This window comes from Phoenix dactylifera, chromosome 16 (assembly GCF_051530095.1).
Source record: "Phoenix dactylifera cultivar Ajwa chromosome 16, Ajwa_hap1_PhDact_Kaust_v1.1, whole genome shotgun sequence".
Taxonomy (NCBI): Eukaryota; Viridiplantae; Streptophyta; class Magnoliopsida; order Arecales; family Arecaceae; genus Phoenix; species Phoenix dactylifera.
The window spans coordinates 17880494-17896382 of NC_143205.1; the positions used below are offsets into that span (position 1 = coordinate 17880494).

Sequence of the window (15889 nt, forward strand, 5' to 3'; positions counted from 1 at the left end):
AGCATCTTTTTCCTAAAAGAAGACAAGCGTTTCTTTCCAACTATATGTGCCAACACATCACGATGATTGCTTGGCCGTATAAAAATTAATTAGTAGAAGAAAAGATATAAAAAATCAAGTCTTATACATAAGTGGAGCAATGTAAGACACAATTGTTTGTATAAATTAATGGAGCATTTGTTTTTTTCAAAAAAAATATGAGCATTTCTTTCCAACCATACGTGGTAAACATATCATGATGATCTTTCTATTGGTGACTTATTCTTCCCACGCTACAGGGTACAAAGTTTATGGAAACTTGCTGGCCGACCATTTAGATTGAGATATAGGTTCAAGAAGAATCAAATGCTTCTTGCCATGGGACTTCTGATAAAGATGTGGCTTTTTCTGAATTTTTGATGAATTTGCTAGCTTCTCTACCATTGCATCTGGCCTCATGGCTCCGAATGCACACCGCCATTGGCCCCCTTGGCTGACAAGAGATAAGTAGGTCCTCCATTCTGCCAGCCAGCATGTTACATGTCTTTTTTACAAGAGGAAGTTTTCCGGTTCCTTTTTTATGGAAGACGTAGTAAGAGATCTATAGTTTTGCAGGAAATTGTTGGGGTTATCGTAGCTTGGCTACGTGGGAAGCTTTAATTAATTGGCATGGACTGATAGTATTTTGCTGAATTCATTATTTTTTTAAATTTGTTCTTGGAATCATTGATTAAGATAGAAGGAAATAGTCCATAAGATAGAAGGAAATAATCAAGGGTGCATCTTAAGCATCACTACTTATTTCCACGACTACATTGGAGTTGATAACAAATCCTATTTAAACAACTAATATGTTGCTCGGTGGATAACAAGAAAACCTTGCACAGGAAATTAGATCTAAAGATTTTCATGGCAGACCATACTGTATTTTGTTTAGGGCCCTGTCTTCACTTGAGCAGCAACCCAACCTTTGATGCTAGTTGAATTGGATTTAGAAATTTTACCTAGTTACTATGAAACGTAATGCATTATGCTTGTCTGTAAATATTAAATGGCGTCTCCACCTCGCCACCTTTATGCGAACCATCTACTTCAATCCATCTTAATGAAGCTGATCATGTCTCCATCCCATTTGCGTATACCATCAGATAAACAAGATCTTTCGTTCCAATTGACAATGACCCTGTCCCCATGCTTTAATTTGTTGTCCCAAAGGTCTGGTCATTGATCTACATGATGCAATCACATAATTGAAAATTATGCATATGTTTTTTTTTCTCTCTTAGAAAAAAACACTGACGTCCATGCGTGTTGAAAGTTCTGTAAATTCCAAAAAAAATAGTAATATGTTAGAAATATGGCTATATGCATGATTTGAAAGGTGCTGTTTAATTTTCTCCCTCTTCTTTTGTCCTCGTTCACTATATGGCATATAATTAATAGCAATTAAATATTGGTTGTGTAGCCAATTAAGCAACCAATCATATAGAGTTGCCCTTACGTATACCAACCGGTAGGTGGATAGGGCAAAGTGGGTGGTCTAGTTGAAAGAGTCAGTTTTAAAGTGATTCCTTCCCTATCTTCAAGGTCATAAGTTCTCTTTTGAGTCATCTGCAGATAAGAATGAATAGGATAGAATCAAATGACATGATGGATGGAATGGTTAGATGGTTGAGGTTATAGGGACTGTACCTTTCATGCAAAAAGATTCATCTCCCTTCACACAAATTATCTTTTGATTATCTACCACACAAATCTCAAAGTATTCCAAAATCTGTCATCCATATAAACATACATGCGTGCATGCGTACATACATACATACATACATACATACGTGTGTGCGCGCGCAAGAAGCAATGATGGTGTATCATCACCATATATATATTTTCTTTTTTCCAAGAAAAGAAATTAAGATGTTTACACTGAATGAAAGGATTCAGTGAGCTCTTCTTCATTCCATTCACACGTCTTGTTTTTTCTTGCAGCCATCTAGAGATATCCAACAAATAAATCCTGGCTCGTATGCTGGCTACCATTGTCCCTCTGGCTGCTGCCGGTTGTCCGCAAATCAGCATGGATGGATGCGCTGGGTTCCTTTGGATAAACTAATTCGCAATCATGGATAGTTTTTGGCTTGTTTAATGACAAGAATATATTCCTTAAAAAAAAGATAGACAGAAAGAAAGAAAACAAAAGTGAAACACACTGATATTAAAAAGGAAAATTCTTGTAGGATCCAGGAAAATAAGGCCTTCTGGACTCAGGCCAGTCACCATAATGACCCCGGGCCAACCCATGGGATTTCTTAATAATTCCTTGGATCTTATGAGTGCAAACAATTTGGATCCACCATAGATTTTGTATACTATCTCCTCATAGTGAAATAAGTTTACATAATCAAACAGTTAATACTTCACACGGAATGGGATAGAGAGAGTAAGCAAAGTACTGCTAATCTTACAATAGAAAACACTCTCATTTGGCTTCGAATTGAAGATTAGCATAGTCTGAAGGACCATAAGGAAGGAACCAATTTGCCAGGAACCCCTTCTTCCTCTTTGGATTGCATCCCATGTCTCGGCACAGCTGATCATTGTACCAAATGTGCAGAAATCCGATGCACGACCTCCGGAATTTATCCCGAGAGTATCTCTTCATGAACTTCTCCCATTCCTTCACATTCTCTTCCATCGATCCTATGCTCGGCAGTCGGAAACCACCATCAAGGAAATGTATCAGCCATTTGGAACACAACTCCGATGTATATAGATTTGCCAAACTCTCCGAGTACCCGAGAATAGCCAATTGCGGAATCCGAGGATGAATGCATTCCCTATCAAATTAATAACCTTCATCAGTTTTTACTTCAACAAAAATGAAAAAAAAAAAAAACTTTTGCTAGAAAAATAATCAAAATTAGATGCACTCCAAACGTCTAGGCCATGTCCATGAAAAATAAAAATGGGGATGCTTATGCAGAAACTATGTTTTTTTCTTCTTCTTTCTTTTTTTTTCCACAAAAGAAAAGAGAACATCGAGGTCATTCACCATGAAGCTTAATTTGAATATGAGACCTCTCACTCGCTGAGCTAGCAGCTGTATTAGTTTTATGCAACACAATTTCAAAAAGAAAAAGCTTCATCAAAAAGCATAATTAATATATCTAAGTATCTGATATTTTGAAAGAAATATATATATGAACCTGTAGAGAGGGACCGTCGTAGTCGATGAACCCGCTGCAATCGTTTGAAAGGAAGGCGATACAAAGATGTCCCTAAGCTTTTGGTCACCCTTGTATCCAGTCGCAAAGATTACAACATCAGCCTCTATAGGTTCGGTTGCACCATCAATGATCACCCCATCCTTACAGAAACTGAAGGTTTTGGATTTCTTTAGAACAATGCTCCCTTCTTCCACTTTATCATAAAACTTTTTTGGCAGCAGTGCAGTCATACAAGAAAGTATGTCATGAAAGAAGCTCATGTCTGGTACCATGTCATATTTTTTCATAGGAATTGCCCATTTATAGTAGCTCTCAGCAAACTTAGATATAAGCCATGTCTGAAGTTACATAAAAAGAGGCTAATTAGTTGGAGACTGGAGACACAGAACTGGAGATTAGGAAGAACTAAACAGGACATGTCAGTAAATGAAATATTCTTACTAGTGGTGACAAAAGAGTAGCCAAAACGCCAAGTAGGATTCCTTCTCCAGGTTTGTGAAGAAGAAGCTCCGAGAAGCGAGTAAGATAGAAGAAAGCAAGAGGAACTCCCCAAGCATAGTAGTCGTCTAGATGCCAGTGCTTAGTCCTGCATACCATATTGCATGGGTTCTTCGCCCCTACGAGTAAAAGTAATCTTAGTATCAAACCAAAAAATCATGTTATCTTGCTTTCAGTTTGTTAGAAATATTATTGGTAAGTTCGTTGAAGAGAAAAGGAGGAGTGACCATCCGATCGAGCTAAATTACAGTGATAAAACTTCAGGTCCAAGTACTTAGAGATGCGCCACTCCTCCAACCTCCTCCGGAAAGAGGAGGGGGGTGTGAACACTAAAATTTTAGGAGCCCTTTGGTGACCCAAAAGGGATCACTAAAATGATCTTAGACCAGTTGTGATTCTTATTCTGAAATAATTTGATCCCTGATGATCTAAGATCATCATATTTGGTGCGCTATATTCAAGTTATTAGAGATCCCATGTATTTACGAGTAACCTGTTTGGTATTTCATAGAAATCCAAGATCATTGATCATATAATACCAAAATTATCCATGATATATTCCATAAAAATATATTTATTAATCATGTAAAATAAATTATAATGATCTATTAATAAATTTATTAATATATTAATTTATTTTTACTTATACTTATAATAGATTATTACTTTAATACTAATATTTAGTTTGATTAGAAAAATAAGGCAAATAAAAGTAATATAATAATATAAATTAAATATAATAATATATTTGTATTATAATTTAAAAAAATTGAACAATGATATGATAATCTTATGATTAACGATATATTATAATATAATATATATCATAAATACTATATATGTAATATCAATATAATATTAATGTATACAATATTGATATAATATATTAATGACATATTGATATTTTCAATTTTTCCACTGGACTAAGAGGTACCCTAAATTTCAACCCAATATCATTGTCGTAGGGTGATCTTAGATATCCATTCTCAAGAATAGGTTTTCCATCATTGAGTTAGGTGGTAGTTTGAGGATCGAGGGTGATTTGGGATCACTCCCATACAGAATCACCATGGTGCAATCAAATGCGGTGGTGATCTCATCATCTCCAACCATATTATTCTTGATCTTGAGATCATCATGCCATAACAAATGCTCTCTAAAAACTTAAAATTCAAGATCCTTACCATTTACATTTGCACACTCCATAGCGATGTCCAATGCTGATTTGTGGAATCCCACTATTGTGACCTTTTTACCTTTGATTAATTCGGTGGCTCTAGTGCCACCCATCATAGAATAGTCCATGGAGTGGATCACCTGGCCTTTAAATACTTCCGGCCCCTTATTTATTGGAAATGTGGGGATATTTGGGATGCCGCTAAATCGTCCAACGCAGAGGATCACAAAGTCCACATGATATACCTGGCATTGAGTGAAAAAACCGTAATGATATATATAAAGCCAATGAGAGAGAGGTGCTATTGATTCAATTGCTACCTAAGTAAAATAAATCCCCCATCAACGAAAGCACACATTTAATTCATTCCTAGGGCAAGATGTATCATATATCATGATGCAACCTTGCTCCTTTTTTTTCCCTTTCTTTTAGGATTAAGAGGAGTTGTTCTCCACCCTATGCCATCTCCCCTCTCCCCCCTCCTTTGCATGGCATGCATGATTGTTGACCACTCCTCGTAAATCCGGCCCTCTTTTCTTCCTTTTTCTATCTTTTTGGTGTGATTGTTGGTCCCTTTTAAGGGATCTGGCCCTTATCTTCCTCTCTCTTCCTCCTTCTCTATTGACCCCCTGAGACCAAACCTCCGCCTCTTTTTTTTTTCTCTCTCTCTCCTCTTTTTCTCTATCACCGTTAGCAAGCCATCGTGCTCTATCGCAGTGGCTTGATTGATCGAGCCTTAATATTCAAGCTTAAACTCAATTTGATCAAAAAAAATAATACTTGAGATCGACTCAACTTGACTCGAGTATCCATTGAGCCATACTCGAGCTCGAATTCGAGCCTTGATCAATATAATTAAAATATAATATAATATAATATTTCAATATATTAAATTAATAATATATTGTTAATAATATATAGTATTATTGAGAAAAAAAATATACTCGAATGGGCTCGTAAGCTTTTAAGCCGAATATTTTGCTACTGGAGCTCAACTCGAAAAATTGTTCAGGCTACTCGGTTCGGCAACAAATGAGTTTGGATCCGAGTCGAGCTCGAACAACTTGCAAGCTACTTGGCTCATTTGCATCTCTAGTTAATATTCTTTACAATGCGCATTTTCCAAGATAGAGTATTGCACAGCCTTCGATAACAGCCCTCTCATCGATCATGGAATTAATGGACGGTTATCAAAAGCGATGATCATGATCGTCGGTGGCAAGCAATGCTATGCTCTATTTGATAGTCATCCATCTCCATTATTGGATGATGCGGTGGTCTTTGAGGGCCACCCAGCTCTTGGGGGGTGCAAGCAAAATGAGCACCCGAGCCCTTGGGTGATATCATGCATGATGCTACTTTGGAGTATCAAATAACCCAGTAAATCCATGTGTAGATGTGGTTGGTCTTACCTCCGTGCTCCCATCTGCCTCTCCATGCTCCACTGCGATGTGCCACTTTCCGCTGCCGCTGCCACCGAAAGCCTCGCCGTTCCCGGCCCATAAGTCCCAGGCCATGATCTCCTCCTCGGACACCCCCACGTACTCAATCCCTACCACCTTTGCATTAAATCTGATGTGCCTTAGAAGGTCAAAGTGGAGAGCATACGAGCGAAGATACTCCTTCACCTTGGTGTTGTGCGGGTACACCTCCGTGACGTTCTCCGGCCACGGGAAGTCGGAGAACTCGTATGTTGGCCGAGGTGACTGAAGCCTCGTGGACTCCAGGGTGTGCAGCCACACGCCACCAATATCGGTGTCAGCCTCGAACACCATGGGGTTGAAGCCCTTCTCCAGTGCATGCTTGCATGCCACCAGCCCACTGATGCCCGCCCCAATGATGCCCACCCTCTTCTTCTCCATTCCTCTTCTCCTCTCTGAGAAGATGGGGAGTGATAACAGGGGAGGAAAATAAAAATAATAGGCTTTTCAAACTCTATTTATACATGCGTCATGCTCATTTTCATCAAAATAGTTTGGAGGATTCAAAATACCATGCAAAATTTTTTGTTTAGACCAAATTTACTAACTATTAAATACCATGCCATTTATGAAGACTAATATATAGTGCTCCTAAATGATAAATGTGAGATACTCATTTTCACCAAAATAGTTTGGAGGATTCAAAGTCTTTCTATAAATATGAGAAAGAAACCATACAGAATGACAAAGACTTACAATGAATTTTTGTGCCATGAATTCATGCTATATGTGTAAAAATTTATTTAGAGTGTAACAAAATATCATGCAAGATTTTTCATTGGACCAAATTTAGTAACAATGAAATACGATGCCGTTTATGAAGACTAATATATATAATCTAGTGCTCCTAAATGATAAATGCGTGATGCTCATTTTCACCAAAATAGTTTGGAGGGTTCAAAGTCTTTGTATAAATATGGGGAAGGAACCATAAAGAATGATAAAGACTTATGATCAATTTTTGTGCTATGAATTCATATCATGCAAGATTTTTCATTCGACCAAATATAGTAACTATTAAATACCATGCCATTTATAAAGACTAATATAGCAAATATTTCAGGTTTAAGAGATGTCTAAACTATCCCCTCTAATTTGATCACTGAAAATATCTTAAATATAAATTTCTTCATTTATAAACTCTCAAATTTATATTAATTAGAATGAATTATGAGTTATGTTTCTATCATTACTCTTATTTTATAATTGATTTCTCTTACTAACTCATTTGCCTTTTGATTAGCATGAATAATGTGTTATCTGTATCATTAATTTTTTATTATATAATTTAAAATGACCATCATATTTTTTCTTAATTCATGTTCACGATCAAGTCAACTGTACATTCCTTTAATATCTCCTTATAATTTAAATCTTTTATCTCATTAATACACTAATTTATATTAAATTTATTTATAAATGCAATAATTACTCCATTAAACTTTGATTTAATTCATATTTTTTGAAAAAAATACAGTCATCCATTCAAAGAAGAAAACAAAGAGGTTGTTTCTCTCGTTAAACTTAATCAACATCTTCCTCTCTCTATAACTTTTTTACCCAAGCCATAAAACCCTTATCAGAACTGTGCTTCTCTCCCCCTCAGGCCTCACCATTTCCATGTGTCCATCTCTCTTACTCTTAACCGCTTCTCATTGAAGCTCTTGTTCAGGGCCACAATCAGGCTTTTTGAATCCCATGATGATAAATTCGTTTCCCCCTTCTGTTCTACTTGCTTCTCTCCTTAGAAGCTCCATTGATCCAATAGATTATAAGCTTGGGCACATCCTTGGTTAGAGACAAAGCTATAGGCATAAATCATGAGAATTGAAGAGCCATATCATTAAGAATGGATACCTCTTTGATCCCACAAAGCGACCTACGTCCATATCTTCTTCCGAGGAGAACCTATGTTCTCATGAACTTAAGGTTGTAGAGAATTTCTTTTTAATAGCAATAAAAACTTTGACTTGTACAAATTTTCATGGATGATTTACACTTACGTTTCTCTCTATTTGGTGTTTTAAGGGTGATGGACATAATATATATTAGTTTATTGATATTTAATATTTACATTGAATATAATCCTTGAACTTTTATTCCTTTTTTTTATTGATTATGTGTTGTTAAATAAATTTGATCTTGAAGGCCTTTTGTATTATTATGTCTAGGTACAAAGGAAGCAATCATGGATCCAACTGCACCTATCATCCCTACAACTGCAAATGATGAGGGTTGCCTTATTAAGAGACCTCAAGTCTTGGGTTTATATACATATGGAAGTATGGTATATCTATAGTAGTTCTATCAGTGATTAGTGCGATGTGTGTACACTAATCCTTATCACATAAGGAGACTTGCCTTAAAGCAGATGGTTTGGGTTTAGCATTCTGTTGAGTTTATTGCGCAAGAGTAGTAGTTTTGTCTTGTTTCAGCGCTAGAGGTATGCATGCCATGCCGATCTCGGTGCATAAGTTTCAGAGATTTCCGACTTCACTTGCAGTGTAGAAGCCATCTTGTTCATGTCTCTTCCCAGCTTGGTTGGATAGTTGGCAAGCTATTCAGGCATGAACTAGCAAACCCAGCTGTAGGGGGAGTCGAAAGAATCAAAGGGCAGGGTCAGTCTCTCTTGGGTGGCCTTGTTCCTCTTATTTCCCTTCTTCTTCTCTTTCTATTTTTTTTCTCTCCATCTCTCTCCTTTTGCTTCCTTCTTCCCTTAAGATCATCCACTCTTCTCCTTGTAACCACTTTATAATCTTGATAAATTGGTGGTGCTTGCGCAGCACTTTTCAGAAAAATAATAGTCGATTATTACTAGGGTAAGCAAGAGTGTTGTTGGAACAAAGACTCATATTCAACCTATTTTCTACCTCATATATTTGCATCTAGAATTCGAATAATTTGCCAAACATTCTTTTCCTGATAAAGAGTTGTCCCAAACCGAACACCAAGTAGTGCATCATGAGGCCATTGTCATTGCCTCAGCCTCTTATTGCCATGGCACGACAGCAACTTCTCCCTCTACAAAGCTGCTATGTCCACATTAGCGAACCGAGGAGTAATGGAAGGGATTGATATCTTGATGTCGATTCAGCTAATGAGAAAGCACATTATTTAAAGCTAACGATCTCATCTCGAATATTATGTAAAACTTGACTTGTAAACGATCAGGGCTTGCATGTTTGAAATTTGGCTTGGCTCAGTAACAAGCTTGTTCAAGCTAGGTTCAGCTGACGAAACTAGGTTAATCTTGAACATATGCTATCAAGCTTGGCTTGCACTCAGGTTTCTGTTTCACACAAGAAGCACTTTGGGTGGCCTCAATTGAGTTTAAGGTGTTATGAAGCCCTGCACATAGCACTAAACCTTAGTCTAAGTTTAACCCATCTGGAATACATGCTAGTGCAAATCTAGGCCACGTATTTCTGATATTAAAGATTAAATGCTAACTTGGACCACTAGAGAATCATCGAATTAATTCTAGACACGCGAATGTAGGTAACCATATAGGTGGTTGTAAGTTCGCAGTCGAGGGTAATTAAATTTGAGAGGCCCTAGAAATCAAGTACTTCATGTTCAAGAATACAAATTCACACAAAAGATTAGATGCAATATCATTTTTCAAGCTAGGGTACACATAGGTTTTCTCAAATTTTATACTCGGTGCTATTATAGTAGCAACCATGGTGGCCAACAAATGCAACCTAAAAAGAGTGAGCTATGACTTTTCTTAAACCATTTAGAATTGAACCTCCAACCCCTTGCTCAAAGGATGAGAGATAATACCATTTAAGCAAGCGCTTGGTGGTGGTTCGGTGCTTCATTTTTAAAACTTAAGTCTGCACCATGTGTAATAGATCCAAGGGATTGCATTTGATGAATGCAATTCAATTAATATTAGGTGTTGCCTGCAAAAGCAAGTTGCTATGTATATACCAATTACCCGGGCAAACATCTCAGAGGGATATTCAGACGGAAAGACTCAGAAAAGTTGCCGATGACCGATTCCGTCATTGATGCGAAGCCTGGCCTGGTCGGGAAGAGATTCTAAATAAAGAATATGCGCACCGAGAATAGATATCAATTTATTACTAAAATATTATGTACCATAAGAGAGTTCACATTTCTTGCTAGTACCTGTAAAGATGCACTTTCCCAGTTCCGGATGATTTGCTGCTGGTATAGTGAGAACCTTATGAACTTACATGCCACTTATTTGATCAGTAGCCATCATAGCCAACTTGCTGAGATTACCTCAAAGCTTGCTAGTACCCTTATTGAAGAGGCTTCCCATGGCCTTTGCCTTCTCCCTAAGGACAAACTTTTGCGTCTTCCCGGTCGAAGTCTTTGGAAGATCCTCAAAAACAACAGTGCGAGGTGCCATATAGTGTGGCAGCCGGGCACGACAAAATCTAATAATCTCTTCAGCACCAGCATGAGTACCCTCCCTCAACTTCACAAAAGCACAGGGTGTCTCACCCCAATAATCATCTGGTTGTCCAACTACTGCAGCCTCGAGCACGGCTGGATGACTAAACAGCACAGACTCTACCTCTATAGTGCTTATATTTTCCCCACCTGAAATTATAATATCTTTCGATCGGTCCTTGAGCTTTACATATCCATCAGCATGCCTCACCGCAAGGTCTCCGGATCGAAACCATCCTCCAGACAAAGCTTCATTGGTTGCATTCAAATCTTTGTAGTATCCATTCATGACTGTGTTGCCTCTGAACATTACCTCCCCCATGGTTTTCCCATCAGCTGGAACACTTTTCAAAGTAACTGGATCTTTAACATCTAACTCCTCGATTCCAAGATGTTGAAGTCCCTGGCGGGATTTGAGTCTTGCACGCTCCTCGGCAGGGAGGGAGTCCCACTCAGGCTTCCATGTGCAAACTGTCCCTGGACCATAAGTTTCTGTGAGGCCATAGGAGTGGATGACATGGAAACCAAGTTCTTCCATCTTATATAGAACCTGGGGAGGTGGTGGTGCAGCACCAGTCATCACAGTCACTCTTCCAGGCAATGGTTTCTGCTCGGTCATTGGAGCATTCACAATCATGTTAAGAACTGTGGGTGCACCACCCATGTGGGTGATCTTGTGCAGGGCAATGTTTTCAAAAATAACCTTTGCAGAGACATTTCTAATGCAGATGTTTGTCCCACCTTGAGCTGCTATACCCCAAGTTAGGCACCACCCATTACAATGGAACATGGGCACAGTCCACAGATACACCGGCATTGTGGTCATGTCATTGAAGAGGACTGTCGCAATGGCATTTACGTAGGCTCCCCGGTGACTGTAGATAACACCTTTGGGTCTGGATGTGGTGCCAGATGTATAGTTTAGTGAGATAGGGTCACGTTCATCAACAGGCCATTTGATCTCAAACCGAGGAGGTGAAGTCTTCAGAAGAATTTCATATTCCTCATCCACCGAAGCAGCGAAATTTGGAACTGCAGGAGATGATCCACCGGATTCTGTGATTATAACCAGAAGGGGAGGTTTCACTCTGGCTTGGGAGAGAAGTTTGAGTGCTCCTTGGGCGACTTCAAGTAACTGATAGTCCACGAAGACAATTTTAGCCTCAGAGTGCTTCAGAAGGACTGATAGCATGGCTGAGTCATGACGTGTGTTGAGTGTACAGAGGATTGCACCAGTCATTGGCACACCGAAATGTAGTTCATACATTGCTGGAATGTTTGGAGCAAGTACAGCTACCTGATTCAAAAAACAGCAGTTGGTTACAGCAATGACGAACCACATGCAAATGTAACCAAAAAAAATCTGCAAGAAAAATCATATGTTGATGCAGAATGTAAATTCAGAAGAAAAATCATATATTTCTCAAGGCTAGTACTTCTTCAAAGAAATATAGGAGAAAGCAACCCACTCCCCTTAGAAATGTTGAACCATTCCAATTAGATATACAAAATATTGATTGGGTTGTATCCACATTAATAATATGAGAATAAACTGCAGAAAAGAGGAAAGAAAAGAGTTAAGGAAGAAAAAATCATATTGATCTAAGGGTGCAATTTCTAGTCTAACACAACGCTTCTGTTCTGTTTGATTTGATTGAGATGCAATGTTCATAATCACATGATCAGTTGGAAAGTGCACAGATTGAAAACAAAACAATTGTTATGCAGCTGATCAAGGTCCGAAATCTCAGTATTGAGTACCATACCAGTACACTACTGGTTCAGTATGATATGGTATGCATGTCGTACCAAGCCTCTTTTTTCTCACTTTTCATCATAGTACCACATGAAACCAAATGGTACAGGTCAGTACAAGTAGGTACAGTATGGTACACATCCCGAATTGGAGTGGTATTGGATGGTAAAGGTTGGTATTTGGTCTACACCAAACCGATTGATGTTTTCATACCAGTTTTGACATGGAATGGTATGGTATGCCTGAACTGGACCGTTTGGGGTGGTACGGCAAATATTACGGCTGATAGCTTATACTATTCATTAGGTACACAGACTGATAAATATCTCTGCATACTAAGCATAACTATTAGTTTTCTTAAAAAATGTATTCAAGTGCACAACAACACAAAAAATAGAAAAAAACCTGTATTCAAGGAAATGACTAGAAGAAAAGCAAATGGATCCAACTTCATAGGTTCCTTTTCTATGACTTGAAAGTCTTTTATTGCATAGAAAATGATCACAATCTTCCTTTATACCATGTAAATCAATGTAACTATCAATACACTATAACTGTGTTAGCAAAAGAAGCAAGTTATATAAGAGGATTAAACATAAAGATGGACAAGGTAAAGCAGCTAACAGGTTAACCAGATTTTCTTCTTTTGTTTGGTTGCAGCTCATGTAACCTAGGATGTTATTAATGATAATACTCAGTTACTTTTTTGTTAAAAAGACATGACACTCAATTATATCATGTTTGATGGTTGCATGCGTTTTCTGGGGTTCAAGCTGAAAAGCAGGAATCTGTATAGATCAGGCTATTACAGGAATCAGAATTTAGATTGTTCATTGGTCATCTACCTTGTTATAATCCATAAACAGTCGAAAATACATTAAATCCAAACATCTCCTTATTTAATTTGACTGGTGTTGCGATGATGAGACACCAGAATATGAGTTCTCCAAGTTACATGGATGGAGAGGTTGGATCAGTGACTATATAATCCATTACACAGTCATCGATATATTAAATCCAACCACGTCCATGCCACCTTTATTTCTCTTTCTTAGAGTGTCATGAAAGACCATGAAGTGAAAAGTTTTTGAAGAGAAGCAAATTCTTCCCCATGTCCCTCAACAGTTTTTCCCAATATCTAGTAGAAGATATACAAGTTAGGATACATGACTAAGGGATTGGGATACAAAATGCAAATGCATCTCTTTCTTAACCATTCTCAAGCTCCAATATTCACATCCTAAAGGTTGACTTTTTTTCATCAGTTTCGTAGTGAGGATCTGTACAGGCTGCCTCCATTATTTTTCATTGATCTGGGATATATATATTTTTTCCATTGATATGGGGTATCAAAAGACATCAATATTCAAATTAGTATTCAAGAGAACCCATAAATACCATTTGCCCTGCTGGGATTGGAGGATAGAAGAGAGCATCTCTAGTTAGATATTGCTGAAAAGACCCTGTTCGTAATCCATAAATTAAATTTTATATTTATAAGTCTTTTCTACTTTACAGAGTAGAGGAATCTGCACAAAATTCTCTTCAGGTTGATGAAAAGTGATATAGTTTAGTTGTGAATCTAAAGCTTTGGTTACTATTAGTTTGAACAATTATTAAGATTTTTATGATTACAATCATCACCATGACTTTTTTTAATCTATGAGAGTCAAGTCACTTGGCATGTATAGAAGGTGCAACAACATCCTGTAAATTTGACCAATTATATGACCGTTTAAATTTTGCTTGCCCCTTCTTCTTCTCTTATTTCCTAGTTTTCATCTTTCAAATTACAGCCAATCAGAACTTTTGCTTGCAAGTCCCTGATCTAATCTGTCAGAATTACCAAACCAGAGTGGCATAAAAACAAAACTATAAAGTTTGAATCTCTATGTTTTCTACACTTGGCAATTAAAATAAGAAACTGAAGTAAAGATGAATAATAGGAGACTAGTGCTGGCTCCTCAACGCCTATCACAATGCCTGTGGATCAGTGGGAAAGCCCTAGTGCAATACATGAGGACAATGCACCTCCTCAAACAACCCAATTTTCCTACATGAGGGCCAGAAATCCGGAACGCTGCTAGTAACTACTTCTCATATACCATCAATGCTGATTAAATCAACTCTAGTTTTACAACATCTTCACCTAAGAATCGAAAAACAGAGGAGCACATATAGTAGTCGTAAATTACAGAGAAGCAAACAACCGAATGAACTCGAATTATATTGGATTGAAGTATAAATCCTAAGAAGCGAAATGATTGAGCAAGGAAAATCCGCAAATGCAAATGAATTACGAAAAAGCAAACACTAAACAAATTTCACAAGTGCAGAATTTAATGATAGACCGAGTGGAAACCCCAAAAAATAACTGATTAACTGAATAAAAGGATAAAGAACACAAAAGTACACACCAATTACCCAAAAGAACGAAGCTCATCATATCAGCTAATAAAAAAGTTCGAGAAGAGAAGCTGAAAGATTGTAAACAGAAACTAATCGCAAGCACTAGCATCAGAAATCTCAAAGTTGAAGCTCCCATCGATCAAGAAACTGGCTTACAACGTCGCCGCGTGAGATCCCCAAGCGGGAGAGAGCGGAGGCGAGGCGGAGGCAGCGATCGCGGGTCTCCCTCCACGAGTAGGTGGTGGGGCCGTAGACGACGGAGGCGCAATCGCCGTAGACGGCGGCGGCGCGCTCCAAGAAGCTTATGGGGGTGAGGGGAACGTAGTTGGCGGAGCACCGGACCGCGCCCTCCATCATGTGGTGCTTCCCCTTCTCGCCCCCCCGTTCCTGAGCCCCGAGTCCTCCGGATCAGGCCGCAGTCTGGGACATGGATTTTTGTCCCATATTGATAGAAACGAACGCCGTCACGTCACCCGTCGGAGCTTTTCTTTTTATAACAAAAAAAGAAAGAAAAAAAAGGGAGAACCAACAGTTCCACAATTATAAAGTTAGATCATGGCATACTCAAAAAGAGTGGAGGATAGGTGTCTTCACGTGATTGGGTGTCCCTTCGCATTACAGACCTATATATATAATATATTTACCGAGGAAAGGAAACGGTGGGGAGCCAATCGGACACTCATTAGAGCCGTACGTTTATCGCATGATTAGCCGCCGTGACTCGTGATGGAGTCCGTATAATTTATTTACAACTATATGCCGCTGTGGGGCCGGACGGACCATGGTGGTTGCTAAGCGAGTAAGCACTCTGTACCCGACCGGAAAGCATTTTCACCGACCCCTCCAAAAAATAAAAAATAAATAATAGTGGACCGGTGATATCTATTTAAATTTATTTTTGTATTTAAATGTATCTGGATAACAATTTAAAAATATC

General features: G+C 38.3%; 2 protein-coding genes across 6 annotated transcripts; both read right to left on the reverse strand.

Moving 5' to 3' along the window:
- Nucleotides 1-2165: 2165 nt before the first annotated feature.
- Nucleotides 2166-6842, reverse strand: LOC103701162 (putative flavin-containing monooxygenase 1). The gene is made up of 5 exons (XM_008783136.6): nucleotides 6291-6842; nucleotides 4886-5123; nucleotides 3645-3820; nucleotides 3183-3541; nucleotides 2166-2813 (listed from the first exon to the last, which is right to left on the reverse strand). Exons 1-5 carry the CDS (start codon nucleotides 6738-6740, stop codon nucleotides 2456-2458), a joined length of 1581 nt encoding a protein of 526 aa, XP_008781358.4. The 5' UTR covers nucleotides 6741-6842; the 3' UTR covers nucleotides 2166-2455.
- Nucleotides 6843-9948: 3106 nt separating this feature from the next.
- LOC103701089 (butanoate--CoA ligase AAE1-like) lies at nucleotides 9949-15413 on the reverse strand. Of its 5 annotated transcripts, none has more exons than XR_003384527.4 (3): nucleotides 15109-15413; nucleotides 10497-12084; nucleotides 9949-10384 (listed from the first exon to the last, which is right to left on the reverse strand). XR_003384527.4 is itself a non-coding variant. In XM_008783049.5 (2 exons), exons 1-2 carry the CDS (start codon nucleotides 15307-15309, stop codon nucleotides 10615-10617), a joined length of 1671 nt encoding a protein of 556 aa, XP_008781271.2. In that variant the 5' UTR covers nucleotides 15310-15388; the 3' UTR covers nucleotides 10421-10614. The 5 variants fall into 5 exon arrangements, 2 of the variants coding, with proteins under 2 accessions (XP_008781271.2, XP_088568342.2); XR_603130.5 differs by having other exon boundaries at nucleotides 9949-10389; XR_003384526.3 differs by having other exon boundaries at nucleotides 9949-10406.
- Nucleotides 15414-15889: the final 476 nt, after the last annotated feature.

What these genes read in the sequence shown, in the direction of transcription:
- LOC103701162 (XM_008783136.6), bottom strand. Translation starts at nt 6,740, where the DNA reads ATGGAGAAGAAGAGGGTGGGCATCATTGGGGCGGGCATCAGTGGGCTG. An exon ending in CTACTCTTTTGTCACCACTA is followed by an intron (nt 3,542 to 3,644) that starts GTAAGAATATTT and finishes ATGTAACTTCAG; the next exon opens with ACATGGCTTATATCTAAGTT. An exon ending in ACGACGGTCCCTCTCTACAG is followed by an intron (nt 2,814 to 3,182) that starts GTTCATATATAT and finishes TTAATTTGATAG; the next exon opens with GGAATGCATTCATCCTCGGA.
- LOC103701089 (XM_008783049.5), bottom strand. Translation starts at nt 15,309, where the DNA reads ATGATGGAGGGCGCGGTCCGGTGCTCCGCCAACTACGTTCCCCTCACC. An exon ending in GGATCTCACGCGGCGACGTT is followed by an intron (nt 12,085 to 15,108) that starts GTAAGCCAGTTT and finishes TTTTTGAATCAG; the next exon opens with GTAGCTGTACTTGCTCCAAA.